The sequence below is a fragment of the Punctularia strigosozonata genome (assembly GCF_000264995.1).
Source record: "Punctularia strigosozonata HHB-11173 SS5 unplaced genomic scaffold PUNSTscaffold_14, whole genome shotgun sequence".
Classification (NCBI taxonomy): Eukaryota; Fungi; Basidiomycota; class Agaricomycetes; order Corticiales; family Punctulariaceae; genus Punctularia; species Punctularia strigosozonata.
Genome location: NW_006767446.1, coordinates 86,559 through 112,362, shown reverse-complemented (window position 1 = coordinate 112,362; position 25,804 = coordinate 86,559). Strand labels below are relative to the sequence as shown.

At 57.3% G+C, this 25,804-nt stretch overlaps 9 protein-coding genes across 9 annotated transcripts; 7 read left to right on the top strand and 2 right to left on the bottom strand.

Annotated features, from left to right (window-relative positions):
- The first annotated feature begins 613 nt into the window (after positions 1 to 613).
- On the top strand, positions 614 to 1,177 carry PUNSTDRAFT_55014 (uncharacterized protein). The gene has a single exon (XM_007387427.1). It carries the CDS (start codon positions 621 to 623, stop codon positions 963 to 965), a length of 345 nt encoding a protein of 114 aa, XP_007387489.1. The 5' UTR covers positions 614 to 620; the 3' UTR covers positions 966 to 1,177.
- A 125-nt stretch (positions 1,178 to 1,302) lies between these two features.
- PUNSTDRAFT_107380 (uncharacterized protein) lies at positions 1,303 to 2,212 on the top strand (the record flags this gene model as incomplete). The annotated part of the gene is made up of 3 exons (XM_007387426.1): positions 1,303 to 1,754; positions 1,824 to 1,965; positions 2,108 to 2,212. The coding sequence occupies exons 1-3, from the start codon at positions 1,345 to 1,347 to the stop codon at positions 2,210 to 2,212; spliced, it is 657 nt and encodes a 218-aa protein (XP_007387488.1). The 5' UTR covers positions 1,303 to 1,344.
- Positions 2,213 to 2,589: 377 nt separating this feature from the next.
- Positions 2,590 to 3,512, top strand: PUNSTDRAFT_107378 (carbonic anhydrase; the record flags this gene model as incomplete). Its single annotated transcript, XM_007387425.1, has 3 exons — positions 2,590 to 2,813; positions 2,882 to 3,120; positions 3,205 to 3,512. 3 exons carry the CDS (start codon positions 2,590 to 2,592, stop codon positions 3,381 to 3,383), a joined length of 642 nt encoding a protein of 213 aa, XP_007387487.1. The 3' UTR covers positions 3,384 to 3,512.
- Positions 3,513 to 3,815: 303 nt separating this feature from the next.
- On the top strand, positions 3,816 to 4,714 carry PUNSTDRAFT_146010 (uncharacterized protein; the record flags this gene model as incomplete). The annotated part of the gene is made up of 3 exons (XM_007387424.1): positions 3,816 to 4,300; positions 4,357 to 4,431; positions 4,487 to 4,714. The coding sequence occupies exons 1-3, from the start codon at positions 4,130 to 4,132 to the stop codon at positions 4,712 to 4,714; spliced, it is 474 nt and encodes a 157-aa protein (XP_007387486.1). The 5' UTR covers positions 3,816 to 4,129.
- A 429-nt stretch (positions 4,715 to 5,143) lies between these two features.
- On the top strand, positions 5,144 to 5,981 carry PUNSTDRAFT_55011 (uncharacterized protein). Its single transcript, XM_007387423.1, has 4 exons — positions 5,144 to 5,173; positions 5,231 to 5,455; positions 5,503 to 5,577; positions 5,650 to 5,981. The coding sequence occupies exons 2-4, from the start codon at positions 5,285 to 5,287 to the stop codon at positions 5,881 to 5,883; spliced, it is 480 nt and encodes a 159-aa protein (XP_007387485.1). The 5' UTR covers positions 5,144 to 5,173; positions 5,231 to 5,284; the 3' UTR covers positions 5,884 to 5,981.
- Positions 5,982 to 6,623: 642 nt separating this feature from the next.
- PUNSTDRAFT_55010 (uncharacterized protein) lies at positions 6,624 to 8,241 on the top strand. Its single transcript, XM_007387422.1, has 3 exons — positions 6,624 to 6,662; positions 6,722 to 6,919; positions 6,982 to 8,241. Exons 2-3 carry the CDS (start codon positions 6,815 to 6,817, stop codon positions 8,086 to 8,088), a joined length of 1,212 nt encoding a protein of 403 aa, XP_007387484.1. The 5' UTR covers positions 6,624 to 6,662; positions 6,722 to 6,814; the 3' UTR covers positions 8,089 to 8,241.
- Positions 8,173 to 16,920, bottom strand: PUNSTDRAFT_146007 (uncharacterized protein). The gene is made up of 35 exons (XM_007387421.1): positions 16,714 to 16,920; positions 16,442 to 16,650; positions 16,195 to 16,375; positions 15,756 to 16,135; positions 15,641 to 15,696; positions 15,478 to 15,582; positions 15,386 to 15,396; positions 15,084 to 15,295; positions 14,824 to 15,012; positions 14,520 to 14,743; positions 14,121 to 14,452; positions 13,542 to 14,051; positions 13,319 to 13,464; positions 13,148 to 13,262; positions 13,035 to 13,104; positions 12,194 to 12,966; positions 11,918 to 12,126; positions 11,684 to 11,864; positions 11,549 to 11,626; positions 11,411 to 11,489; positions 11,258 to 11,358; positions 11,148 to 11,206; positions 11,038 to 11,093; positions 10,876 to 10,980; positions 10,812 to 10,822; positions 10,552 to 10,760; positions 10,309 to 10,497; positions 10,041 to 10,258; positions 9,662 to 9,987; positions 9,104 to 9,610; positions 8,986 to 9,043; positions 8,846 to 8,933; positions 8,706 to 8,799; positions 8,571 to 8,640; positions 8,173 to 8,514 (listed from the first exon to the last, which is right to left on the bottom strand). The coding sequence occupies exons 16-35, from the start codon at positions 12,536 to 12,538 to the stop codon at positions 8,333 to 8,335; spliced, it is 3,165 nt and encodes a 1,054-aa protein (XP_007387483.1). The 5' UTR covers positions 12,539 to 12,966; positions 13,035 to 13,104; positions 13,148 to 13,262; positions 13,319 to 13,464; positions 13,542 to 14,051; positions 14,121 to 14,452; positions 14,520 to 14,743; positions 14,824 to 15,012; positions 15,084 to 15,295; positions 15,386 to 15,396; positions 15,478 to 15,582; positions 15,641 to 15,696; positions 15,756 to 16,135; positions 16,195 to 16,375; positions 16,442 to 16,650; positions 16,714 to 16,920; the 3' UTR covers positions 8,173 to 8,332.
- A 651-nt stretch (positions 16,921 to 17,571) lies between these two features.
- PUNSTDRAFT_55008 (uncharacterized protein) lies at positions 17,572 to 18,848 on the bottom strand. Its single transcript, XM_007387420.1, has 4 exons — positions 18,549 to 18,848; positions 17,830 to 18,491; positions 17,686 to 17,774; positions 17,572 to 17,619 (listed from the first exon to the last, which is right to left on the bottom strand). The coding sequence occupies exon 2, from the start codon at positions 18,447 to 18,449 to the stop codon at positions 18,288 to 18,290; it is 162 nt and encodes a 53-aa protein (XP_007387482.1). The 5' UTR covers positions 18,450 to 18,491; positions 18,549 to 18,848; the 3' UTR covers positions 17,572 to 17,619; positions 17,686 to 17,774; positions 17,830 to 18,287.
- Positions 18,849 to 21,199: 2,351 nt separating this feature from the next.
- Positions 21,200 to 24,168, top strand: PUNSTDRAFT_116020 (uncharacterized protein; the record flags this gene model as incomplete). The annotated part of the gene is made up of 8 exons (XM_007387419.1): positions 21,200 to 21,598; positions 21,666 to 21,899; positions 21,951 to 22,340; positions 22,392 to 22,812; positions 22,876 to 23,189; positions 23,243 to 23,269; positions 23,321 to 23,368; positions 23,422 to 24,168. The coding sequence occupies 8 exons, from the start codon at positions 21,200 to 21,202 to the stop codon at positions 24,166 to 24,168; spliced, it is 2,580 nt and encodes an 859-aa protein (XP_007387481.1).
- Between the last annotated feature and the right edge of the window lie 1,636 nt (positions 24,169 to 25,804).

Sequence of the window (25,804 nt, the reverse complement as noted above, 5' to 3'; positions counted from 1 at the left end):
GGCGTATTGTTGGATATTCGTTGAACTCGAATTCTAATCTTAGCAATCTGTCACAAGTCGTTCGAGAGGTCAGAAGGTGAATGTGTCGGTTCCACAGACATCAAAGCAGTTGTAATATAAATCAGTACCACATTCTGTAGCATTACAGACGCAGCATATAAAATCAAGGGTGGAGATCGTAAGGATATGACCAGCCGCGAGTGGCTCGAACTGCTGGTCAGGGTATACGGGAACTGGTGCAAGATTTACCACGCCATCAGCCCATGAGTGGCACCCACTTGCTCTCCTCGACCGAGTATCGTTGCACCTACTCTGCAAGATCAGCTCAATTGACTTTATAGACATGACAACGAGCACGACGGCCTTGGACAAAGGACTCTTGGAAGCTGCTTTCTGGTCATAGGAATACGTTCATTGATCCCACGATCGGAAACCCTGCGACTGCACTCTGGACGTATGGCAGCGAGATTGCGGTGCGACAGGAGGTAGCAGAACTTTCCATGAGTACGTCCTCAATGATACTGTATCCAACTCCAGGCTCTGATTAGCGACTCCAGAGCGCTCTACATCAACCGTGGCCCTTGCCATTCTCAAGCCCTCCGTCCGGCAGCACTGAAGCTATGTCCAGCACCATCCGGCTTCCTGGCATCCGTTGGGCATCCGACGACGATTACATGCGCGTTTCACATACTGCCCTGCTGAATACCTCCTATCCATGGGCATTACATCCTATCCCGGCTGTCCATACCCAACGCCGCGTCCGAAGTGTCTCACACCGGCCTCTGCGACTCCCACGTCCCCGTCAATTCAGCGCCGCCCCTCCCGCAGCTGCGGCGCATACTCTGACACGGCCCACGGCTCTCCTCCCCGGCACTTGGAAAGCGCAGGCTACCGATAGGCTACGCGACCGCGTTCTGCGCACGCCCCTCCCGGATTTGTTGCATCGGGGGCCGCGCTCACCATGAATAAGAGGCCGCACCACAATTCTGTCGAGAGACGTTACAGCGCCTTCCGTAGCGTCGTTTCGCCCATCCCACCTTCTCTACCTCCGCAACGCAATACATCATGCAGAGCACCACCCCCCAATCCCCTCCGGCGGTCCCAGGCGCTCCAACGCTCACTCACCTTTATTCGCCCACCGTCGCGGAGACGAGCTTCTCTCAAGGGATCTACTTCGACGCCAAGCCCCTCACGCTCTCCATGCTCCCCAGCTCGTCCTCCTCGCAGCCGATGCCGCCCTCGTACCCGCCCACGCCCTACCCCCCGGCGACGCCGGCCGCCACGAGCACCCCCACCGTCCTACGCACCGGCAGCTCGCACCCCGACCTGCGCGTGCGCGCGCACATGAACGCGCTTTCGGCCTCCTTCAGCGCGATGGCCGAACAGCTCCAGGCGGCGTCCAAGACGTTCGTCTCCGCCACCCCCGGCGCCTCCGCCGGGCCCTCGCTCGACCCGAGCGCGGTCCTGGCCGCGCTGAACGAGCTCTCCTCGCGGATCGACAAGGTCGAGCGCGCGCAGACCATGCTCAACGAGGACTTCGACGACCTCCGCAGCCAGATGGACCGCCTGAGCACGACGAGCGACAGCCGCGTGCAGAGCAGCGCCGCGTCGGAGATCCAGGAGGAGCACACGCCGAAACCGTCCGAGAAGCGGACGCCCGGCATCGCGGAGGAGGACATGGAGGCCGTGATGGGCCGCGTTACCACGCAGCTGGAGACGCGTATCGCGGAGCTCATCGAGAACTTCAGACTCGAGTACGTTGTTCAAAACCGAGTCGGCATCGCACGGGGGACGTCACTGACGCGGCTGATCCCGTTTCGCAGCCAAAGCCGTCTCTACGCGCGCCTGCACAACGCGACATGCACGCAGCAGAAGATGCAGATCAAGCCGCTCCCCATGAAGAACGGTAAAACTCCCGCCAACTTCCCCAACACCAAAGGCGAATTCGAGCATCTTACCAGTTGCGTATCACCGTTTAATCCCGCGCTCTTATAACATGAACTAACCCGATCGGCCGGCTCCTCTCTGCGAACTGTCGTTATCACAGAGGTAAGCCATGCTGTCCCGCTCAGCTCCGCCCGGATAGTTGCTCATTGGGGCGCCACAGGAACGCTATGAGTACATCCTCAAGAGCTACGACCAGCCCATCAGGGGCGATACCGCAGCCAAGCGGGATGCGTGCAGGGTCTTCCTGGGCCTACCCCCTCCTTAAGATTCGAGACGCACGATCGCAGCGCCTGAGCTGTGTCCTACTGTACCCATGATCGATCGACGGGTTATGGTCGACGCTATATACCTTATTTACATTTCGCTGCGCGATTGAATAGAGGATAAACTACTACCGCGGCTGCCTCGTTGAAGGCGTGGGAAATAGTTATATGTCTATTTCCGAGCACAACCGTTGCCGTTGGGACATCTATCAGAGCGGCGGTTAAAGCCCAGGGGAGATTCTGCGAGATTTGATCGCCGCTCAGGCAACGTCCGGGCCTAGCGATAGAACGTCCGGTATTTGAGGCGCCCGTCATTGCGTCCTTCCAACAACATCGTTATCCCTCCTATACACCAACCTAATACACGATATCCTCGACCATGGCCGCCTCCGCCCACAGCTTCCCAGTACTGGAGCGACTCCTGTCCGCCAACGCCCAGTGGGCGTCCGACGTAGAGCAGGTCGAACCAGGGTTCTTCGAGAGAGGGGCGAAGGGGCAGTCGCCGAAGGTGCTCTGGATAGGCTGCTCAGACTCGCGCGTGCCAGAGTCGGTCGTGACGGCGGCCAAGCCCGGAGACATCTTCGTGCACCGCAACATCGCCAAGTACGTCGTGCCAGCGCCGAGGTCTCGCGCAGGGAGCGGGTGGGCTGACCCCGCAGTGTCCCGATCAGCCAGTTCCACCTTCACGACGACAGCGCGCTGTCCGTGGCGACGTACGCGATCGCGGCCGTCGGCGTCGAGCACGTCGTTATCGTCGGACACACCCACTGCGGCGGCGCGGCGGCGACGCATACGGCGGCACTGAACGACGACCTCGCCGTTCCCCCCCTAGGCTCTGACGCGCCCATCAACAGGTGGCTCGCGCCGCTCGTCAAGCTCGCAGGAGAAGTGATAGCGTCGAAACCGACCGGTACGTTACCCGATGGCCCATCCGATCCCCCAACATCTGCGCTCTCTCCTCCCTCCTGACGCCCCGTGGCTGACTGCGATCGAGCAGATCCGTTGAAGGAGCTCGTGTACGCGAACGTGAAGGCGCAGGTCGCCAATCTTGCCCAAAGCGGTCCGGTCGTCGACGCGTGGAAGCAGGGCAAGTCGCTCCACATCCACGGATGGGTCTACGACCTAGCGACCGGGAAGCTCGAGGACCTGGGCATCTCGCAGGGCGGTCCTTGAGGCCTGAGAGGTTTTCTCGTTGAGATACAGATGCTATTCCTAGGGACGGGGTTCGGAGTATCGTGCGCGATGTAACGTAGATTTAGATGAGTGCAGAGTGATACGGTATTCCACTGCGCAGGCGCAAACCGTCGGTCATGAAGACAAGAAGTTAACCGGGAGGGCCGACGCGCGAATCCTCCGCATCATATACGGATATATGTATTTGTATTGCCTGCCGACCGTAGGTGGTCGAGGCTGCTCTGGAGGCCAGGCTCGGCAACCCTACGAGACGTTCCACGTGGTGAGGACCAATGGGGTGCTCTCGTCTCTCCACCATGTCGTGAGACCAACGATTTATCTTAAACCCCCGGGTCTACGATATGCGATATTCGATCCCACTCAATCAACACCGAGGTTATACTTTCATAGCGGCCGCCCGATGAGAAAGGCGTGGACGGCAAGTTTCAGACTCGCCCCCACCGGCGCGTTTCTACATACATACCCGTTTCGGTTTGAATTGGGTACTTGTGCTGGCCGCTGGCAATACGACGATGACCCGGCAGCTCCTGAGAACCCAGCCTCACCACGCTGCTGACGCTGACGACTTCGCGTTTCGCGAATGCGGAGTTGGCTTCTGGGCGATCCCGCTCGCCCTTAACGCGGCACGCAACGATGGGGATTACAGCCGGCCTTTTTGCGCGCTTCTGCGTTGCTAGCCCGGGGTATAAGTGCAGCGCGCGGGCATCCGTAACGACAGTATCGAAATGCCCGTCGTGAAGAGCATCTCTGCTACTCGACCCGTCAACCCGCCTGGATGCTCCACCGTACTCACGGAGGCGCAGCTGTGGGCCGGACTAGAGATCAAGATCAGGGATCCGACCACGTTCGTGGAGACTGTCACCTATTGCGAGCTCGCAGAGGATCATGGAGACCAGGTGAGCCCCTTCTCGACAGACCCGTTTTGCCGTTCCTAGCTGATCCGCCCTCGTAGATCGTTAGAAAGGTCAAGTTCGGCAACGACCCGGAGCTCGTCTCTGAACCATGCTGGTTCTACCCGAACACCATGGTCAGCCAACGCTTCATACTCATCGACATACGAGAATACCGATCGAGATGCTCAGGCTCGTGGAACGTACCCCAACGGGGGTTTCGTTGAGGACGTCGTATCCTACGGACCCAACGACGAGCTATATTTGAGTTTCAATTGCATCGATGTCCTGCCTGGCGAGCTTAACGGAGGGCCAGAGCCTCCCCCGCCGAACGTAGTAGCCGCAAGGGTCGGGGCTGAGATCGAGCGAGCGTTGCGGAGGATACGGGAGCTGGTAGAGGACGGTACTATTACTGCATAGCCGAGGCAACGATATCCACGATCGTAGCAGTGGTGCGTCGATCCCAGTTCGTGTAATGATTTCGGCATCTATATATTATTCTAGGTCTGACTTTCGACGCTTACTACCTACACTCAAGAAGGACTCTCACAATAGTCCGAGTCTCGCGGGAATTGACGGAACTCGCGCGGAACCTTTCACGTCGCTCTGGGACTCTAGAACTCCAATTAGGCGCGTGTCTGAACACGGGACATGGCATACTGCTTGTGCTTAGCTGTCGGTCAATACTGTCTGACACAGCTTGCTTGACACATTCCTGGCGACTCTTTTGTGTCTGAAATCTGCAGTTGGCGGGGCATTCCTGAGAATGCACTATGCTCTGAGTCAGCGCTTCTTCAGGACGAACTTCGTTTTGTCCCGTTCAATCACGCGGAACTCTCTGATCCGAAGGAGGCTTCTCCGCTGCCGTGGGGAACTAGCGTATGTGTTACGCTTGTGTGATAAGACACTGCCCCGCTGATCTTGGGTACGTATAAGTACTGGCTACGCTCGAGCAATCCAGGCTCAGTGGCAATATCCCGATTCTTTACAATGTCCGTCGTGAAGAGCATCTCTGCTACTCGCCCTGTTAACCCTCCAGGATGCTCTATCGTGCTCACGGAGGCGCAAGTATGGGAAGGACTCGAAATCAAGCTTAGGCATCCGACCACGTTCGTGGATCTCATCACCTTTTCCGAACTCGCAGAAGACCACGGGGACAAGGCGAGCTACATCCCACTTGGCTTCATCATATTGAAACGTCGACGCAGATTGTAAGGAATATACGGCTCAAAGGCAACCCGACGCTCATTTCAGAGCCATGCTGGTTCTACGCAAACACAATGGTCAGTGTCGGCACACCAAGCAAACCGTGCTTCGCGAAACAGGCTCTGACAATGATTCAACGTCGCCTTCAGGCTCGCGGAACATATCCTAACGGGGAATTCATCGAAGACGTTATATCATACGGTCCGAATGACGAGCTGTACTTCAGCATCACATGCATTAACATCCTCGTTGGGGGACTGGGTGAACCCGAGGGTGGGGAGCCTCCGTCGGCGAAGGTCGTGGCGGCAAGACTTGGAGCTGAGATAGAGAAGGCATTACAGCGGATACGAGAGCTGGTGGAGGACGGCACCATTCCCAAGTAGCATATGACACTGCCGGTGCCAACATTGAGAACCTGGCACTGAGAAAGCAGAAACTTGCATTGTAGCATTTGTTGCATGACGAGTTTCGTTCCAACCGGAGCATTTCCTCTTCATCATTGAAGGTCACGTGTACAGTGAAACTTCCCAACGCGGGTTCCTGCTTGGATCGCTCTTTACTGCTTGAACGTACGTCAGCGTCGCATCGTATAGAAGAATGATGCTACCAGTGGCGGTCCTTCATTCCGACTGCCTCGCATGCTCGATTGCCTCGTACTTCGGATCCACACGATCCAGTCGGATACTCTTGGCTGGCCAGCGCTTGGCTGCTGTGAAATCTGAGTGCGAGCTCTCCACCGAGCAGGCACAAAGCTTTGAAGGTCTCTCACCCTGTCCCAGTATCGCGTTCCAACCCTGTTAACGAAACCGTCAAGATCACTGTACTGGCGAGTCGATGACTGGAACAGTCGCTTGCATTGTAGCTGGAAACATCTAAGTTGGCGCGGAATCACAGAAGTGCCCCCGCCTCGTTCAGCGACGAGGACGGCCATATACTGCATCGATCGGAGCCAAGATCAGCGGTAAGACTTGCTTTACTGCGTTTCGGATTTGAGTGCTGTGCGTGCCCTGCGACCCGCATCATCGTTCTCTCCCCGACTCCCGATAGTGTTTCAAGTCAAAGCAACGCGAGCGAAGTTATAAGGCTCATGTCTCCGTCACGAAGCCCTAGTCTCTCTTCGAGTCTCATTCGACCTTCGTTCTTTTTACCTGGCTTTTGATAAGTACGTCCTTTTTGCCCTCGAAATTCACGAAGGACATCAACTGACTAATCGATCTGCAGGTCGGACCTTGTTTGCTCTATTTCCTCTTGTCTTCTGCCGATCCTTGGGTACCCTCAGTTCCTCGTCGCCGGTCGCCGATCCCACGACCTTCCATGATGCTATCCTCACGCTTCCTCCTCGCGTACATCGTCATTGCGCTCATCGCAAGCGGCCTTGCTGCGCCCATTGGCGATCCTAACAGCCTCGAACGACGAGTGGTAAGTAAATCGGTCCTGTAGTAGCGTATTCGTTGACAAGCGAGTCTCTCTTTCGGACACAGCGGTTCAGCAGGCCGAAGATCGCCTCCCGGCCCAAGCCCGCCGCACGGCCAGCTCCCGTCAGACCCCCGCCCGTGAAGGCCACCCCTGCGAAGGCCACCCCTATCCGCGAGACCCCTGCCGCTGCCCGCACTACCGCAGTCGTTGAGCATACTACCGCGACTGCAGCACGCGTCACGACCACTGCCGCGCGTGCCACGACGTCCGTCGCCCGCCTTACGACCAGCAAAGAGGAACCAGAGACCTCAACCCGCTCCGTAGCCTTGACCACCTCTCTGCGTTCGGTAGAGACTGAGAGCAAGACATCCTCAGCGCTCGAGACCTCCACCACCTCCACCTCCGTTGCTGCAAGCAAGGAGACCGTTTCCACGTCTACCACTTCCGCGGAAGAGTCGGAGGAAACGTCTACCTCGTCCGGAAGTGGCACATCCACGGGAACCACTTCCACTACAGACCAGACCGCTTCCGGCTCTGGATTCAATTCCAACGCCGGAAGCGGTTTCGGTACTACCATTGCGGGACAGGTCGTTGGAGATACCATCGGGCAGGTCATTAACAACGGCCTGAATGGGGGCTTTGGTAACACCGGCTTCGGCAACACCGGTTTCGACACTACAGGCGTCGACCCGTCCGCCGGCTTTGATCCGTCGGTCGATTCCGAGGATGATGGCACCGACGGTACCGATGTCACTGACGGCACCGATGGAACGGACGTCGATTCCACTGCCACTGAGGATGGGACGGATGCGGACGGCACCGACGATTCCACCGACGCGGACGACGGGAGCGTGGATCCGTCTCTTGCTGGCAACTCCACCGTCGTCGACACTGGGGATAGCTCGGACAACTCGACCATCATCGACGGTACCGGCGCTAACTCCACCTCCGTCGACACCACCGGTGCCAACTCCACCTCCATCGATACTACCGGTGCCAACTCTACCATCGACACTACCGACGCTGACACCACTTCTGCCGATGACAGCTCCGATGGAGCGGATGATTCCACGGACGATTCGACAGACGATTCAGAGGCTGATGTTGATGCCGCTGATGATGGATCGGACGACGAGTCAAGCACTGCGGACGACGGGTCCGAGGAGGATTAGTATTCCCGCCGAGACTTGATCGAGTGAGAGCGTAGCGGCGTGAACTTCTATTGCATCGTTCGCATACTCATATGTTTGGTGGCTGTTTGTTTCATGTAGTTACGTAGCACGAGGATCGGGTAGAAACAGGGCGATAGAGCAAACCTTGGAAGATTGCATCTTGACTGCCCCACCGTAAGCCATCCACACGTGCATAGCGATTGAGATACCCATCCCATCTCGCGTCGTCGCAGCTCCGAGAAGCTTAGTACGCTCCCGGGCGTTTGGACCATTTAGGCATCGGCTGGTTGGTCACAGCGGGCATCGAGCTGTCCAGTTTGGCGAGTACCTGGAGATCTATGCTTTCTAGTTTGGCTCCGCTCGCGTCTTGAGCCCATAGGGACACGGCAAGGGTGTTTTCTCCATGGTAGTTCAAGATACCCTCCGCTAGTATGATGGAGCGTGAGCACATATATCTACGTACAGGCCGAAAGGCTACTTACGAACTGGAAAGACGGACTGGGGGCCTATGTGGTTGACGTACTTGCCGAACTGGTAACCGTTCACATAAAGCTGCAGAAAGATGGGAAGGTTAGAACCGGAACCTCTACTGCAACTAGCCAAGGAAATTGACGTACTTGAGCTCTGAAGTGGGACGTTCTCGTGGAATTGGTGATGGAGATACCTATCGGGTAGTCCACGCCGGTGGGGACGTCGAGACTGAAAGTCGTTCTGTGAGGATATCAGCATGATTCGCGCTGACGATCAACCATCCCACCGATAGAAAGCAACACCTGCTTGCGAGATGCCGGACGTGGGTTTGCCCGCAGCCCATTTGCTGTCGTCGAACCCGGGAAGGTGCCAACCTGAGGGAACGTCAGTTTGTCTATCATGCGTTTTCAGGTTCGAGTGAAGTACCTTGTCGTTCTGCAAATAATCCGCCTTCGTTCAGGGGTCCCCGGGCCGAATCTGCATACTGAAGGGCGGAAGGCTCATGGTCAGCTTCTGGGCTCCACTTGCATTGGATAGCACGCACGCTTTCTCCCCCCAGATTACCAGTTACCTTCCATGTCCCAACGACGGTGCTATTGCTTCCGACGAAGGAGTAGCTGAGAATACCCCGAGGCGTTTTGAAATCGTCCGAAGCTGACGTCCAGTCTTCTTCGTATCCCATGTGGTCCTGAAGGATCGTGATGACGTGGGTGGAGCGGGATCTGATCGTCGTCGATTTGAAGGGGAACGTCTGTTCCCAGCTGCTGTTGACGGCGTTTCCCTCCCAAGAACCGAGGAAGGAAGAGTCCAACCACACGGAATAACCGAACGCCGAGCCACCCTGAACATTCAGTGTGATACCGCGTTCCGCTCCGGACGCATTGAAATGAGCGCGCCACAAGATATTGCCCGTATGATAGCCGTAGTCGCCAGCATAGAGAACCACAGGGGTGAGAGATTGCGTGGGATTCACTGTCGAGTTATGATCTGCGGTTGTCCACGGTGCATCCGAATACGCGCTGGAGATCTCCGGGAGGCTGTTGGCGGTTTTCTGAGCGAAGCCATATGAGTCGAATGGTCAATACCCCGAAATATGGCGTACCCAAGTAGCGGCGGTCGCAAGATGCGGAAGCGTGACCGCAGGGAGGCGAGCATTCTTCTTTGCTACCAATGTCCCGTACTTTGTTTTTGTTAGCGATAGACTGTCTCCGTTGAACGTAATTCGCTTCGTGATAGCAGAGGGTGCAATTATCTCAAAAGACGTCGTGCCATTCAGGTCACCCTTCAGAGCGAGCGTCCCATCCGATGCTGAAACCGAGCGAAGCAAGTAGCCGCCTTTGACTATAACGGGATTCTCAGCGTTAAACGCAGCATATGCACCGGTTCCCGGAGTGTGAAGGATCCAAAACTCGTAAGCTTCAGTACGATCTTCATAATGGATCTGAGCACAGATTCCTGGGGGAGAAAGACTCGCCACAGACCTAAGATGTATAACAGCACACTGGAACCAATCTCGACCACGGTTTGTCCGCTGGTTGTGTACTGGATCACCAACGTTCCGTTCCGATTGGCTTGTTTGACATTGCCAGTGCCAGAGACGACCTTTGCGTTTGCTGCGCTACTGGCTTTGATTGCAGTCTCGTGGAGCTCGCCGGAATTGCCGTACAGAACGACAACATCCCTGTTGCCAATCGTGGCCCTGTAATGCCAGGTAAGCTGAGTCCGATGTTATGTGAGGGGGCAACCTGCCATGTCATGATCTCGGCAGTGGAGTACAGTAGTGTGGTCGAACCCGCACTGTAGTCGACGACGTGTATCTTGGAGTCTCTCCCGTTAAGCGTGAGGGAGCCTCCTAATTGAGGTATGCTCAGGCTACCTTTGGAGCTTGGCACCGTCAGGCGATAGGAAACCGAAGTCGTAGAAGATGTGTCATTTTGCCTGTATTTCAGAATAAAAAACGGATGGAAGTCGGAGCATGACATGCCCACGTACGCTACAATGTAAAATCCTGTTTGGTTTCCCACCACGTCGAGAACTTGATGTGTGGTTAGAGCGGGGTTTCCTGTGAATGCTGCCTGCGCTGCGTTGACGTTTTGAGGTCGGCCGGTCAGAAATGCCGGCGAAACGCTGATGAAGCTGGCCTGAAGTTTGAGTTCATAGTACTTCTCGCGGAGGGTACGATCTTCTGCGATAGCTGAGCCCTATAGTCGCCATCAGACGATTACGCGTGCCGATCGAGGGCTGACGCGTACATAATCATAACCTGTAGCTGAAATTAGTCGAACGATCTCCGGAATAACCCCGCGGCAGACGCACTAGTGTACACCCCGGGATGCGCGATCCCGCCCCAGTTAGTTCCACCATATGCCATGTACAGGTTCAGCAATGTCGTCGACATCGCCAGCTCATGCTTGTAGAACACTAGGGTCGATCCCGTGAGAACCTCAACCATAATTTGCGAATTCAAAACGATTTCACCTCGTTCGAATTCAGGTCCTAGCAGGACAGCGCAGTTTTCATACCCAGAACCGCCCCTTCGAATGACTCACGTCAACATAGCATACTGAGATACAACATAAGGGGCATACCAAGGATCGAAGGCTCCTCCTTGAAACTCGTATACCGCATTGGGATCTTCGGGATTATACTGTGAGGCTATTCAACGATTATGGCATTGAGATGCAAGTGACACTGCTACCTCCAGATGCGCGCCCCAGAAATACTCGGTATTGGCCACTGCATCCGAAGCCCAGGTATACGGATGCGCACAATCAAAGCCATTCGGGTAGGAGTCATAGCCTTCATAGAACTCAAGTTAGCTCCGCCGCGCTCACATGCTCTCTACGCTCACCATAGATGTCAACCATATCGTTACTCCCATGGGGCCAGGCGTCGTTATGCGTTGTGGGCACTGTCACTCCCGCGGCCCGCTGTTGTGTTTGTAAGTCGCGTTTTAGAGGAAGCGGTGAGATGATGACTCCAGACGTACAATGGCATCAATGAGCTGCCGTTCATAGGTGAAATCTTCGGTCAAAGGCGCCTGCGCGAGACTGTACTCGTTCTCTAACTGAAAAAGTACCCATGTCAGGATCGCCTTTTCGCCGCCTCGGTTTATGCACATTACCTGAGTGAGTATGATAGGACCGCCGTTGCTGATTTGGTTCTTGGCTATGATGCCGCCGACCTGAGCCATGTATTCTTGCCAAGCGTCGTAGTACGTCGCGTTCTCCGTACGCCAGAGGCCGGGAGTGTAGGTTCCCCATCCCGGAAAGCCTCCTGCGGTGGTCTCCGCATTGATATACGGACTATAAGCCCGCATTCAGAGGTCGAAGAACCAGGCAGTCACAACGTTACATACCCTGGCCTCGCAATAAGATACAGCCCTGCTTCCATCGCAGCATCGATAAAAGGCTGAAGGTCGCGGAAGCCTTCCCACGAGATCTCTCCACGCTTCGGCTCGTGGATCCCCCAGAAGACGTAGAACGAAACCGCGTTGAGTCCCATGGCTTTGATCTTCTGGAAGACGTCGAGGTGCAAAGACTGAACCGGCATGCGGTAAGGGTGAACCTGAAGCGTGTGGCGCGCGCTAGCATCAGATCAACGGGAACAGGGATAGATGAAGAGTGCGACGCACCTCTCCGCCCCATATGAACAGGCGCGTTCCGTTGATCATCAAGGAGTACTCGTCCCAAGTGACGACGTCCTGGTACCCATCGGTTTGAACCTGCCGAGTATCGAGAACGAGACGGCGCCCGCTCCGAGGACGCGTAGCTGCAATCAGCAAAGAGAACCATGTCAACGCGACGCTCACGCTCGCCAGCAGCCGGACGAGCAACATGATGAAGCGTCCCGTTTGAACAACATCGGACTTTTCTGATCTTATAGATTCGTCGGTGCTCGAGGACAAGTACCGAGTCCGAGAGCGGACACCGTCTCTGATCGCGGGCATTTCTCGGCAAAATGCACGACGGAGGAACATGGCTCGCGAACATCATTTGACGAGCTTCGTGGTTGGCCCGGGGCGATCGGCCCAGAGCTCGGTGACAGGTACTTCTGAGAAGGAGCGCTGTGAGCATAGCAGTACCCCAGCACATGACCATGAGGAAGTCGCAGCCGCATGCCGTCTTTATCCGAACGTGTCCATTCACCGACCGAGCACACCCTGTAATTAACGTACATTCGTTCCGCTTCTTTGGCGCTACAAGGGCGGTTTTTCGGAACGGGCTCAGTACGCGCCAGGGCGGGCCGTCCAGGCAGGCGCCGGCTGGTTCGTCACGGGCCCCCTCGTGCTGTCCACCTTCGCGAGGACCTCGAGCGCGATGCTGTCGAGCTTGGCTCCTCCTACGTCGTGTGCCCAGAGGGAGACGGCGAGCGTGTTCTTCCCGTGGTAGTTCAGGATGCCCTCCGCTGTGGGAAAAAAAAAAGAGGTCGGTCCACTCTTCGTCTTCCTGGAACAAACGAGCGTCTCGACTCACGGACTGGGAACACCTTTTGCGGCCCTACGTGGTTCACGAACTTGCCAAACTGATAGCCATTCACGTAGAACTGTTGGAAAGAGGGGAATCTTGTAAGTACAAAGCGGGAAAACATCGGTGTCGGTTTGACGTGCCTGCGAGCGGAAATGCGGGTTCGTGGTGGAATTCGTGACCACGATGCCGATGGGGTAGTCGACGCCGCTGGGAACGTCGAGGTCGAACGTCGTGCTGAGCATTCGCGTCAGTCTCTCGTCCCCGGCCCGGGCACGCCATGCCAAACTCACCGGTAGAAGCTGATCCCGGGCTGCGAGATCCCGTCGGTCGGCTTGCCCTCCGCCCACTTACTGTCGTCGAAGCCAGGGAGATGCCATCCTTGTCGTTCACCGAACAACCCGCCTTCGTTGAGAGGACCACGAGTCTCGTCGACAAACTATAGAGAGAGGAAAGCAAAATCGCAACGCTCAGCGATCTGAACCCGAGCGCAACGATCAAGAAAATGTCGCGCACGTCCTCCCCTCCCAAGTTCCCGGTCACCTTCCACGTGTCCACGGTCGCGTTCCCGCCCGTAAAGCCGAACGACAAGATCCCGCGCGGGGCCTTGAACGAATCCGACGCGGCCGTAAAGTCCTCCTCGTACCCCATATGGTCCTGCACCACCGTCACCACGTGCTTCTCCCCGGCCCCGAGCGTCCCGTCGAACGCGAACGCGGCCGTCGCCGCGCCGTGCAGGTTATCGCCGACCCAGGACCCGAGGAAGCGGCCGTCGTCGTCGAGCCAGACCGAGAACCCGAACGCGGCGCCGCCCTGGACGGAGAGCGCGACGCCCGTCTCGGACCCGGACGAGGTGAAATGGGCGCGCCAGAGGACGTTGCCGGTGTGGAAGCCGTAGTCGCCGGCGTAGAGGACGACGCCGGGCGTCTGGGGCTGCGTCGGGTTCACCGTCGTCGTGTGGTTCGCGACGGGCCAGAGCGCGTCCGAGTAGTCGGCGGTGATTTCGGGAAGGCTGTCCGCGGTTTTCTATACGGACGCGGGTGGTTAACAGCGACTGACGGGACATGGAATGAAAAAAAAAAAAGGCGCACGTACCCAGGTCAACGAGGACAAGTTTGGCACGGTGACCGCCGGCAACCGCGCCTCCCTCTTCGCCGTGATCAGCGTGCCGTACTTGCTCCTCGTCGCGCTCAACGGCGCGCCGTTGAACGTGACCCGCCCGAACGCGGCGGGCGCGACGACCTCGAACGACGCCGTGCCGTTCAAATCGCCGACGAGGTGGACGGTGCCATGGGAAAGGGAGGCGGAGCGGAGGAGGTAGCCGCCCTTGACGATGACCGGGGCGGTGGACGTGGTGAAGTTGGCGAAGGCGCCGAGGGCCGGGTCGGCGGGGTGCAGGACCCAGAACTCGTACGCCGTCGGGCGGTCTACGTACGACGTCAAAAAAAAGGCTCTGTTTAGAAATCCGCGCAGAAGCGAAAGGGCGGACGTTACCGAGGATGTAGAGCAGCGCGCCGGAGCCGATTTGGACGACGGTCTGGCCGGCGGTCGTGAACTGCAGCACGAGCGCGCCGTTCGCGACCTTCTGCTTGACGGCCCGACCGCCGGAGACGACGGTCGCCTTGGGCGCCGCGGTACCGTTAAACATGATCGCGGTCTCGTGCAGCTCGCCCGCGTTACCGTACACGACGATCACGTCGCGCTCGTCGATCGTCGCCCTGCGCGCGCGCGAGAGAGAGAGAGAGGGCGGGGTCAGCGGGCGGGAGCGGCGATGGGTTGATGGGTTGGGGGAGCGCACCAGGTGAAGATCTCTGCGGTCGAGTAGAGCAGCGTCGTGCCGCCCGCTTCGTAGTCGACGACGTGGATCTTCGAGTCCTTCCCCCGGAGCTGGAGCGACCCGCCGAGCAGGGGCACGGTCAGGTTGCCCGCGCTCGTCGGCAGCGCGATGGTATAGTTCTGGGTGGTGAACGCCGACGCGTCCGCTTGCCTTTGCACGATCGTTTGATGAATATATATATATATATAAAGGAATAGAGGGAGGGCGGGGGCGCAACGTACCTGACGACGTAGAACCCGGTCTTGTTCCCGACGACGTCGAGCGTCTGGATCGTCTTGAGCGCGCTGTTGCCGGTGAACGCGCCCTGGGCGGCGGCGCCGACGTTTTGCGGGCGGGTGGTGAGCAGCGCCGGGCTGACGCGGACGAAGTGCGCCTGGAGCTTGAGTTCGTAGTACTTTTCGCGCAGGGTGCGGTCCTCCGCGATGGCCGAGCCCTGGTCACGATCCAAAACAAAAAAATCAGATCAAATCGGAATTGGAGAGGACGAAAGAGAGAGAGAGAGAGAGAGAGAGAGATCGCGTACGTAGTCGTAGCCTGGGGTAGAATTCGAACGACGGCCCGGTTAGATGAACAAGACCACAGGACAGGGAACGTGTCAGGGAAGGAAAACGCAACTGGTGTAGACGCCCGGATGGGCGATGCCGCCCCAGTTGGTGCCGCCGTAGATCATGTACAGGTTCAGCATCGTCGTCGCCATCGCGAGCTCGTTCTTGTAAAACACTGTCATCGCCCGCGTGAGGTCAGACGCCGTATACGTCATCCGAAAGCGCACGCTGACCTCGTTCGAATTCGGGGCCGGTGAGGACGGCGCAGGTGTCGTATCCCGAACCGCCCCTACGCCACGGATCGCAGCGTTAGAATGGGGAGAGGAGAGGGGGAAGGGTCACGCGCACCAGCCGTCGAACGCGCCGCCCTGGAACTCGTACACCGCGTTCGGCTTGTTGGGCGAGAGGGCGAGGTGGGTGGACCAGAAGGACTCGGGGACGGCGGAGGGGGACCAGACGGTCGGGTGCGAGCAGTCGAAGCCGTTCGGGTACGAGTCGTAGCCGTAGATGTCGACGGAGCGGTAGTGCCCGGATTGGGAGGCGTCGTTGAAGGTGGTGGGGATGAGCACGCCGGCGTTGCGCTGTTGGGAAGAGGAGAAGCTTAGGTGAGCGACGCAGGAGGTGCGGGGAACGAGCTGGGGGTGCGTTACGATGGCGGTGAGCAGCTCCTGCTCGTACGTCAAGTCCTCCGAGTGTCCCGACGCGAAGCCGGTGTATTCGTTCTCGCTCTACGGTTTTCCGTCGTCACTCGATGGAGAGAGTCGAGAGAGGGGGACGCAGACGGTACCTGGACGAGGATGATGGGCCCGCCGGCGGTGATCTGGTTCTTGGCGACGACGTCGAGCACGGCGGACATGTAGCCCTGCCAGGCGTCAAAGTAGGTCGCGTTGGAGGTGCGCCAGAGGCCGGGGGTGTACGTGCCCCAGCCGGGGAAGCCGCCGGCGGTCGTCTCGGCGTTGATGTAAGGTCTGACCCGCGCGCGTCAGCGCGGTGCATATACGGAGGGAGGGAGAGGAGGAGAGGAAAGGACGGACCCGGGGCGGGCGATGAGGTAGATGCCGGCCTGGCGGGCGGCGTCGATGAACGGCTGGAGGTCGCGGAAGCCCTCGAAGGAGAGGGTGCCGCGCTTGGGCTCGTGGATGCCCCAGAAGACGTAGAAGGAGACGGCGTTGAAGCCGAGGGACTTGACCTTTTGGAAGACGTCGAGGTGGAGCGACTGGACCGGCTGGCGGTACGGGTGGACCTGGGGGCGCGGATGAGCGACGGGGATGGAGGGGAGAGGAGGGGGGAAGGGGGAGAGGTTTACCTCGCCGGACCAGATGAAGACGCGGGTGCCGTTGATCTTGAGCGAGTACTCGTCCCAGGTGACGATGTCTTGCAGGCCGTCGGTCTGGTCGCGCACGGCGAGGCGCTGGGTGCCGGTGCCGGTGCGGGCGAGTGTGCCGGCGGCGAGGGCGGCGCATGCCAGAGCGGCGAGCTTCAGCTTGCAGAGCAGCATTCCCGTGTGCGGTTGGGGATCGCCGCTTTCGTGTCGCCGCCGCCCGTTTTTATGTTCCCGGCGGTGTGCGCGCAGGGTCGCGTATGACGCCCCGCCGACTGGGGCAGGGCCGGGGCGCGGGATCACCTGACGTCGTCGGGGAGGAATTCCTCAGGCTGCGTCTCGAGAAGCGGGCGCACACCGTCGGCCGCGTTCTGTTCGCGTCTGCGAACCTGCGTCAGATGTTCTCAGCCGGGTCTTCTCGAGGGGTGGCCGTAGCACATGACGATGAGCACGGTCCGCCCATCCCGAGGTTTTGCGTCCCATGGTATTTCCGCTGTCGTCTGCTCTTCGAGCGGATGACGAGGCCAAGTTGGCAAGACGTTCACAAAGAACCAGCAACTCGGATTTCGGGTTCGAGCACCTCATGATAACGTCGCGTCCTTGTCGTTTTGGCAGATCCGCTCGGTGTTGCTCCGTCGCTCGGTCCTATTCTGTCCATCTGGGCGACACTGGTCCTGCATATAGCCACGATCAAGCTGCACCTTCAGATCGCGACATCGCGCACCGCAAGGCCGCAGCGACCGTAGGCATGCCACGCGACAGTGGCAGTGCCCAACACATTATCCGCGCCTGAGCCGAGGTTTGCTTCCGAAATCGCCTGTGCTATGCCATCTTTCGCCCGATCTCACCACACCGCTATCCCGTTGTATCTCGACACGCTGGATTATACACGTAGGTAATGCGTGCTCCGGGCCTCGATGAGATACTCACTGATGTCTGTTTTCTTGTCGTGCAAAGTGGTCGCCACCGCGCCAACCTGATATCGCGGTAACGTCCCGCGCCCCATCTCATTGACGAATGTTCGCAGTCCGCCTTTGATTGCCTGGGTGAGTCATCTGCGTCTCGGTACTAAAACACTCGCTGACGACCCACGACCCGCAGCTGGACAGGAACCGCATACCTCCTCGTCCGTACCACGCATCCATGCTTTCCACACTCATACCTCACCCACCCCGGGCCCACCCCATACCCGGACCATCGTCGCGTTCCTCGCTCGGGAGACGGTCCTCGAGCACCGGCAGCAACGACGCCGAGATCAGGACGGGCGGGCGGAGGCGCGACATCGGCGCGCGCTCGCGGCAGAACGGCGCGCTCCCGACGGAGCACGCATTTTCTTCCGCTCGCGGGGAGGGGGGGCGGGGGCGTGTCGGTCTGCTAGCACGCGCGCGCGTCCCTTTGCGTTCCGGGGAGGGTCTCGGTCTCGTGACCGTCTTTCTTCTGCCTTCGGCGCCGGATCTTCGTTCGTTCGTTCGTGCGTCGTCGTCGTCGTCGCTCATGGGGGCTCGAGCCCGCCAAGCCCGGCGTCCAGCTCGTGTGTTTCTGTGTCGGCGTATTCGTCGTCAGGGTGGTTTAGACAGGAGGACGGGGGCGCTCCTTCTTTTTTTTTCGTACAAGGGGAAAGCGGCGTTGACCGGGGGAAGGGGGAAAGGACCGGTTGTGTAGCCGACGATTGCGATGCAGCTGAGCGGGATATCGTCTCCGCGGTCGCACTTGGGCTTCATGGCGCGCGTGAACGGGCGTGACGACCACGGGGAGATCGACTGGTAAGGCCGCCATAAGGATCTCTCTTTCCTCTATAATAGCTGACCGATGATGGATAGGTTTTTTTCTTGGAAGCCTGATACCGTGGTCCGGCGTCGCGGTCGTAGCATCGCTCGTGTTGAGCAAGAACGTGGACTCGGATCGGTGGCGACGTCGACGGCGGAGAAGGCGGAGGAGGGTGAAAACTCGGAGGCTCGGGGGAAGGTGGAGGAACGTCCGTCGAGTTGAACCGTTTCTGGACTAGAAACAATAAAATCGCGTTCAGCAGGTCGCGTTGATCAGGAAACGTAGCGTACGGCAATACCGATATCCACCATGTTAACTATCTGCTCTTGTTTGGACGAACAACGGTGACTGCCCCTAATTCGTGGTTTCGCCCCGTTCTTACGCCGGTACGCGTCTCACCGGTTGATCGCCACATGCAACGTCGACTGCTCCCATCCACATGTTCAATAACGTTCCTCAGCTCTTGGACGCTGTGCACGCTATCATCAAAGGTGCGGACGCGTGTGGCAATGCTCACCCTGTCGTTTGACCGAATGGCATTAGGTCATCGAGAGCTGTGGTTCAATGGCATTGTTCATAGAGATATCAACCCTGGCAACTTCGTCCTCCCCCAGTCGGGCGGCGAGGCAGGTTATATGATTGACCTTGATCACTCAAGGGAAACTCAGGGGCGCCGAGCTACGTATCCTTTTCCAGAGGCGGATTCCATCAAGTGCGAGAAATTTGTGCAAATGGCGAAGCTACTCGATATAGAAATCTCTCGGACTACAGCGTCAAATCTGCTGGCCGCTTTTCCCAGCGAACTCGACGTGCTCGCTCTTATGGGGGCCGTACATAAATATTGGCCCGGCGAGGTACCGTCTCGCTGTCTCAAATGTATTCGGCGATGACTCACGACTGTATGAAGCGATCCCTGGAAGATTTCATACCAACGGCGAGTCCGGGATGCATGGTCAAATCGAATATCTTGCTCACAACATAGTAGAACTCCTGGCCAGAAATGGATGACGGCGCAGACTCTCTCATGCGCACGGTACGTCTTGTGCAGCCATGCCGGTTAATCGCAGGCTGATCATCTTTCGCAGGGCCCAAGGGCTTTCATGAGTGGCGAACTTTTCGGTGGTCAACAATATTCTCCGAACAGATCACGGAGAAAGCCAGGGGAGAAATTGAAGCAAACCGTCATCCACGACATCGAATCTTTCTTCTGGGTTTTGGTCTATCTGTGCCTGACGTGCCGGGGTGATGGCAAATGGCGCGAGGAGTTGTGTAAAGATCCCCCACGAGGCAACGTCGAAGCACAAAGACTCCACACTGTCGTCTATTGTCTTTTCGACTCCTCCTCGGACCACGTCCTTCAATACAACAAAAGGGAAGCTTTTCAGGATCCCTCCAGCGTGGACAAGTTCGTCATTCCTATCTTTCACCTGGATCTGGCAGACTTGGGGGACCTCGTGAAGGAGTGGTGGGATCTCCTTATTTTCTCGTATATGAACTACAACTACTTCACGCCTGGCGTCCTACACGACCAAGTCATCGAGCTCTTTGAACGTCAATGGGGAACCATCAAGACCGAGTTCTGTGAACGGAGGACGTCTACCGAGGCCTGCGCAATGGATGCATGCACGGCAGCAAGATCGGACAATCAGCTTGACGCTGCGTCTTTGCAGGAAAATCGGGATTCTGCTGTAACCCGCCCCGAATCTGGCCTGGGTGACTTCGGCTCGTGTCCGGTCTCATGTTGACTTGATGGCGTTGTTGCCTCGAATTCTGTCGCCTGGACACCGGTGCGCGCTTCGTTCCGACAATAGTTGATCGGTACTAAGTGGACATGTAGGCGTAGCCTCGCGAACACAGGTTCTAACGCATACCTCGGGATCATTCCCTCTGAGAACATGCAGACCTCGTTAAGAACATCGCTGGCGAGCACCCTCCTGCCACTTCCTCTTCGCGTGTGCTGCGCTGTGCATCAGATTCTATTGAACGCGATGGAGGTTATCATATAGCCTCTCCGGTAATTACGACGAACATGTTGTTCGCCATAACAAGTGAAAGCTCCCCCTTTCTCCATCGATGTACCCACCCATATGGGCTCGTGTAAAGATCACTATACCAAACCAGGAGATCAATGAGACGGGAATCCGCGATATCGCTGATCGCAGAACTGGGGCTAGCCATTGTGTATGCCAATTTAGGGCGAACGAAGAGCATATGTATCGCGATATGCGCACAGTGATCTGGCGGTCCGGAGAGTTCATACCTATTGAGGGTGAAAATGTCCATGGATCAACGGACGGCCCCGAAGAATAATGAGAAGATGCATGCTCAGCGCAGTGCAGAAACGATCGGCAGCAGAGGCGGCGGTACAATGCAGCCCATATCTAGTCGTTCCAGCACACGACCTACTGATTGTAGTTGATAGTGATGACTCGCCGTGACCCTCCCTTGGACCCACCGACTGTGAGTCGCTGGTGTGGCGGATAGTTGAGCCTTCGTATTTAAGCTGAGGGATGTGCGACCGTATGCCCCACGCTGCGATTTCAACAGCAATAAACCCTAACCCATGGTCCTCCCAGCCAACCCGCCACTCATCTCGTTCTGTGACGCCGACTCGCAGGCACGGGCCAGCGACGCTCGACAAGTCGGCGACACTCCTCATACCTCCAATCACCATTCCAAGACCGGTTCCCCAACGTTGGATCACATGAAGACCGTAGTAGCCGCCGAATTGTACAAGCATACCTGCACCGTTTCCACCAAAGAGTTCCTGGATCACATTCTTTGCGTCGAACCGGACGTCGCTGAGCTTGTCTTGGACAAGCTCAAAGCACAACGATACGTCAATAAACGCTGGGTTGATTTTCCAGAACACATCTCCGCAGAGAAAGAGCTCTATGAGCCGTTTCTCAAACACGCGAGCGAAATCGGTGAGATGCTCGAAGAGTTCAACCTGACTCCGGGAACGCATGTGGATTGGGTGAATGGCGCGAACGTTGTTCCGCTTTCTGACAACGAGGCGGCGGCGAGGCTCCGCTCTGATATTTTGGCCACCCTTAGGGTCGCCCCGAAGCACCCAGAGCGGAAGCAGGAGCAAGTGGAACAGGTTCGTCTTCACCGATAGCATCCTTTGTCTCCTCAGTGGCTCACGCTGATGTGCCGTACTATATCAGCCCCGCCCGCATTGGTTACGCGTTCAAGTCCCGGTGGAAGTCAAGAAGGATTCGGACGAAGCTACCGTCGCGGACGCCCTCGCCCAATTGTGCAGATATATACGTCTGGTCCTCAGCGAACAGATCAATCGTCGCTTCGTCATCGGACTTCTTTTATGCGGCACGAAGCTCTCGGTCTGGCTATGCGACAGGTCTGGCTTGATAGGCACCCAGGCCGTCATCGACATACACGAGGTGCGCCCCTCCGGCCCCTGCTTAAACCTTCCTTGACGCGGCCGTGCCCAGCAACCCCTCATGTTCGTTCGGATCATCATGTCGATTTCGCAGATGCCGCCTGAGCGTGTGGGCTGGGACCCGGATATGAAACTGCTGCGCAGGGTGAAAGGCTCAGATGCCGCGGATCGCCGCGCTAAAGGCTCAGGCGATGGAGATGACGATGCTACAGTAGTTTACGACGAGGGCGATTGGGAAGTCGTCGACCCCACGGACCCGTCTGTCGTACCGGCCGACTTCAGGGGTTCCATATACAAGACACGATGGGAAATCACCGTACAGAGGCCCGATCAGTCCAAGCAAGTGTTCCGCACTGTGGATTCTCTCAGCCTCGCTCGTTCGGGGGTGATGTGCAGCAGCGGGACGACGGTGTGGGAGGTGCAAGACGTCGAGACCAAAGAGGTAAGGACACCCACTTTGGCACGTATCTCCGACTAACGTCTACATGAACAGTTCTTTGTTCTCAAAAAGCTGTGGCGCCTCGCAGGCTCTGCCTTGGAAGCAGACCTTCTACCAGACCTTCCGGATGACGCTCCCGTGGTCAAAATCGTGTATTCAGTGGACGCTTACGTTGGAGGCGCTCTCGACAGCACCGTGAAACTGATTCGACAAGGCGTGACCCCCGACAAGCCCGCGGACATGGGTGACGGCGACACGTCGAAATCCAAGAAGAGGACGTATGAAGACGTGCACGTTAACGATAAAGTGGTTCATATCGCCATGGTAGACGACAAGACGCTTCACATTCTGGATGATTTTCACCAGCCCGAGGAGCGCATTCGGAGCTACACGTTGATGGCCACACGCGGCTTTGCCATCAAGAGATTCAAGAATATTTCCCAGCTCTTGGATGGTATGCGCGATGCCATAAGAGGTGAGAAACCCTTTCGCAGGACCCGCGCCTTCATCAATGCAAATCTGATCGGCGTGGACGTAGGACATCAACTTCTGTGGCTCAAAGAAGTTCTCCATAGAGATATCAGTCCCGGTAACATCATCGTACCCCAGTCGGACGGCAAATATGCTGGCTGCATGATTGACCTTGATCACTCAAGGAGAATGGAGGGGTGCCGAGCTACGTATCCTTTCCCACAGGCGGATGATAGTCAATGCGAAACACTTGTGCAAATGGCGAAGCTAGGCGATGTAGAAATCTCTCGGACTACAGCGTCAAATCTGCTGGCTTGTTTCCCACATGCAAAGGCAGCCTTCCAGTTTGTAACAACCGTTGATGAGACATGGTCAGGCGAGGTATGGTCCCGCTATTTCAAACGTGTTCGGCGGTGACTCACATTTATATGAAGCGATCCGTAGAAGATTTCATACCAACGGTGAGTCCGGGACGCACGGTCAAATCAAATATCTTGTTCACAACGTAATAGAAATCCTGGCCGGAAATGGATGATGGTGTGGACTCTCTCGTGCGCACAGTGCGTCTTGTGCAGCCATACCCGGTTGATCGCAGTCTGATCATCTTTCGCAGGGCACTAAGGCTTTCATGAGTGCCGAACTTTTCGGTGGTCAACAATATTGTCCGAACGGATCACGGAGAAAGCCAGGCGAGAAATTGAAGCAGACCGTCATCCACGACATCGAATCTTTCTTCTGGGTTTTGGTCTATCTGTGCCTGACACGCAAGGGTAATGGCGAATGGCGCGAGGAGTTGTGCAAAGATCCCCCACCAGGCAATGTCGAAGCACAAAGGTTGCACACCACTGTTTATTGTCTTTTCGACTCCTCCTTGGATCACGTCCTTCAATACAACAAAAGGGAAGCTTTTGAGGATCCCTCCAGCGTGGACAAGTTCGTCATTCCTGTCTTTCACCCGGATCTGGCAGACTTGGGGGACCTCGTGAAGGAGTGGTGGGATCTCCTTATTTTCTCATATAAGAACTATAACTACTTCACGCCCGGCGTCCTCCACGATCAAGTCCTTAAGCTCTTCGACCGTCACTCGGAAACCATCAAGGCCAGGTACCGTGAAAGACTGCCGCCCACCACAGCTAGCCCGGTCACTGGTCAAGTGGCTTCTTCGCCGGACGCGCATATCGACGCCGCATCGTCGCAGGAGACCGACAGAACGCTCCACCGAACGAAGCTGGAAACTCCTCGGAAGTTGCAGATCAAGACCGTACCTGGCAAATTCGGTCCTGCAATCCCATTCAATCCCACCCCGGAAGACGATTCATCGAGCCCCGCCTCGAAACGGCCCAAGGTGAACCGCGATTGACCTCATGGTGCGCCTGTCGTCATAACGATAGCCTGTCAATACTTACTGGAGTCATTACTGCAGCGCGCCTTGTTGGAGATAGATGGTTGATGGGCATGCAAGCGGACGCCGTGTTGGCCGTTGTGCGCGCGGCGCGCGCGCCCTCGCGTGGTATGGACTTATTAGGATACAAAAATTTATACTTCCGCCTTCAGATAACCGTCTCCTTTTCGCGAGCACACGTCTCACTCGCTCCCACATCCGAGCAGTGAGACGTGAGTTCTTCTGTTGCCTGTATACCCTGTGCCGAGAGCTAATGTACCGTAGTTACTTATCTACTAGGTACACGAATGCACACTCGCTCCCACATCCGAGCAGTGAGACTTACTTATCTACTAGACCGCCTGCTCGTTCCGTTCGCGCTCCGTCCCGTCTCTCGTACACCTTCATTAGGTTATGAGCCCTGGCGGCCTGTCAAGATACGATGGACTCACGCGATGACTTCTCCTACACGAAGCTTCCGAAGCTCAGCGCCGATGGCGGCAACTGGGTTCTCTGGAAGGCGGAAGTCACATCAGCCATCCGAAGCAAGAGATTACTGCGCTTCCTTGACGGCCGTGCTAAACCCCCTGTCAAACCTACCCCACCTGGCGACAAGGCCAAATCGGAGGACGTCGCGAAGTACGATAAGGCTGTGGAGGAGTACGATGATGCCTACGACTTGTGGGATCAGCGGAATGAGAAAATCAAGACGGTCTTCTACCAAACCGTACCGGCGAGCCTGAAGCTTCGCATTGTGGGCACGGCGAGCGCCGCGGAGGCCTGGAAGATTCTGTGCGGACAGCATGAGAATACCGGCGCCCTATCCCAGATCAACATCCTTGACGAAATCAATGCGCTCACCACCGCTGATGGCGGTGATCCGCGCGAGACACTCGACCAGTTAGAAGAGCTGAAGGCGAGATACGCCAATGCCGGCGGAGTCCTCGACGAACCGAATGAGATCGCCGCAGTCATCCGCCTCCTCCCCACATCATATCGACAAACCATCCGCACTCTCCTTGCCGAATCCATCGCAAACAAAAAGTCTCTCAAGCCTCACGAGCTAGTGAACGTCATCAGATCCATCGCGCGCGACGACGAGAGCCTGAACAAGCGTCAGAAAGCTTCGGAGGCCTATTCGGCCCGTGCAAACCAGCCAAAGCGGCGTCAGAACGGCACTGCACGTGACAAGTCTGGCGACACCTGCACGAATTGCGGAAAGGTCGGTCACTGGCGCGAGGACTGCTGGGCGAAAGGGGGAGGAAAACAGGGACAGCGGCCGGCAAACTGGAAGCAGATTCTGAACAGCGCGAAGAGTGGAGGCGGCAAGCCCAAGAGTACCGCCGCAGCAGCAACTACAAACGAAACTTCCGTGACTGCCGCCGCGGCAGCCGCACCCGATTCTACATCCGTCATCCGCGAATTTGCATTCCCGGTCGCAACCGACTTCGCCAAGGTCGAGGAAGCGAGACTGGCCAACCCAAGCGTCAGCCGCATCCTTGATTCCGGAGCCAGTCGCCACTTCGAACCCGACCGGACGAAGTTCACGACTTTCAGGCCAATCACCCCGATCCCCGTCGCATCAGCCGACGGCCGCGAATTCTTCGCAACGGGT

Bases quoted from the DNA above. Each gene is read 5' to 3' on its own strand.
- PUNSTDRAFT_146007 (XM_007387421.1), bottom strand. From the start codon at position 12,538: ATGTTCCTCCGTCGTGCATTTTGCCGAGAAATGCCCGCGATCAGAGAC. The intron at 9,611-9,661 runs GTACGCCATATT...GGCTTCGCTCAG, and splicing joins TTGCGACCGCCGCTACTTGG to AAAACCGCCAACAGCCTCCC. The intron at 8,515-8,570 runs GTAAGTAGCCTT...CCATCATACTAG, and splicing joins CCAGTCCGTCTTTCCAGTTC to CGGAGGGTATCTTGAACTAC.
- PUNSTDRAFT_55008 (XM_007387420.1), bottom strand. From the start codon at position 18,449: ATGAAGCCCAAGTGCGACCGCGGAGACGATATCCCGCTCAGCTGCATC.
- PUNSTDRAFT_55010 (XM_007387422.1), top strand. From the start codon at position 6,815: ATGATGCTATCCTCACGCTTCCTCCTCGCGTACATCGTCATTGCGCTC. The intron at 6,920-6,981 runs GTAAGTAAATCG...TTTCGGACACAG, and splicing joins ACAGCCTCGAACGACGAGTG to CGGTTCAGCAGGCCGAAGAT.
- PUNSTDRAFT_55014 (XM_007387427.1), top strand. From the start codon at position 621: ATGTCCAGCACCATCCGGCTTCCTGGCATCCGTTGGGCATCCGACGAC.
- PUNSTDRAFT_55011 (XM_007387423.1), top strand. From the start codon at position 5,285: ATGTCCGTCGTGAAGAGCATCTCTGCTACTCGCCCTGTTAACCCTCCA. The intron at 5,456-5,502 runs GCGAGCTACATC...ACGTCGACGCAG, and splicing joins CAGAAGACCACGGGGACAAG to ATTGTAAGGAATATACGGCT. The intron at 5,578-5,649 runs GTCAGTGTCGGC...CGTCGCCTTCAG, and splicing joins GGTTCTACGCAAACACAATG to GCTCGCGGAACATATCCTAA.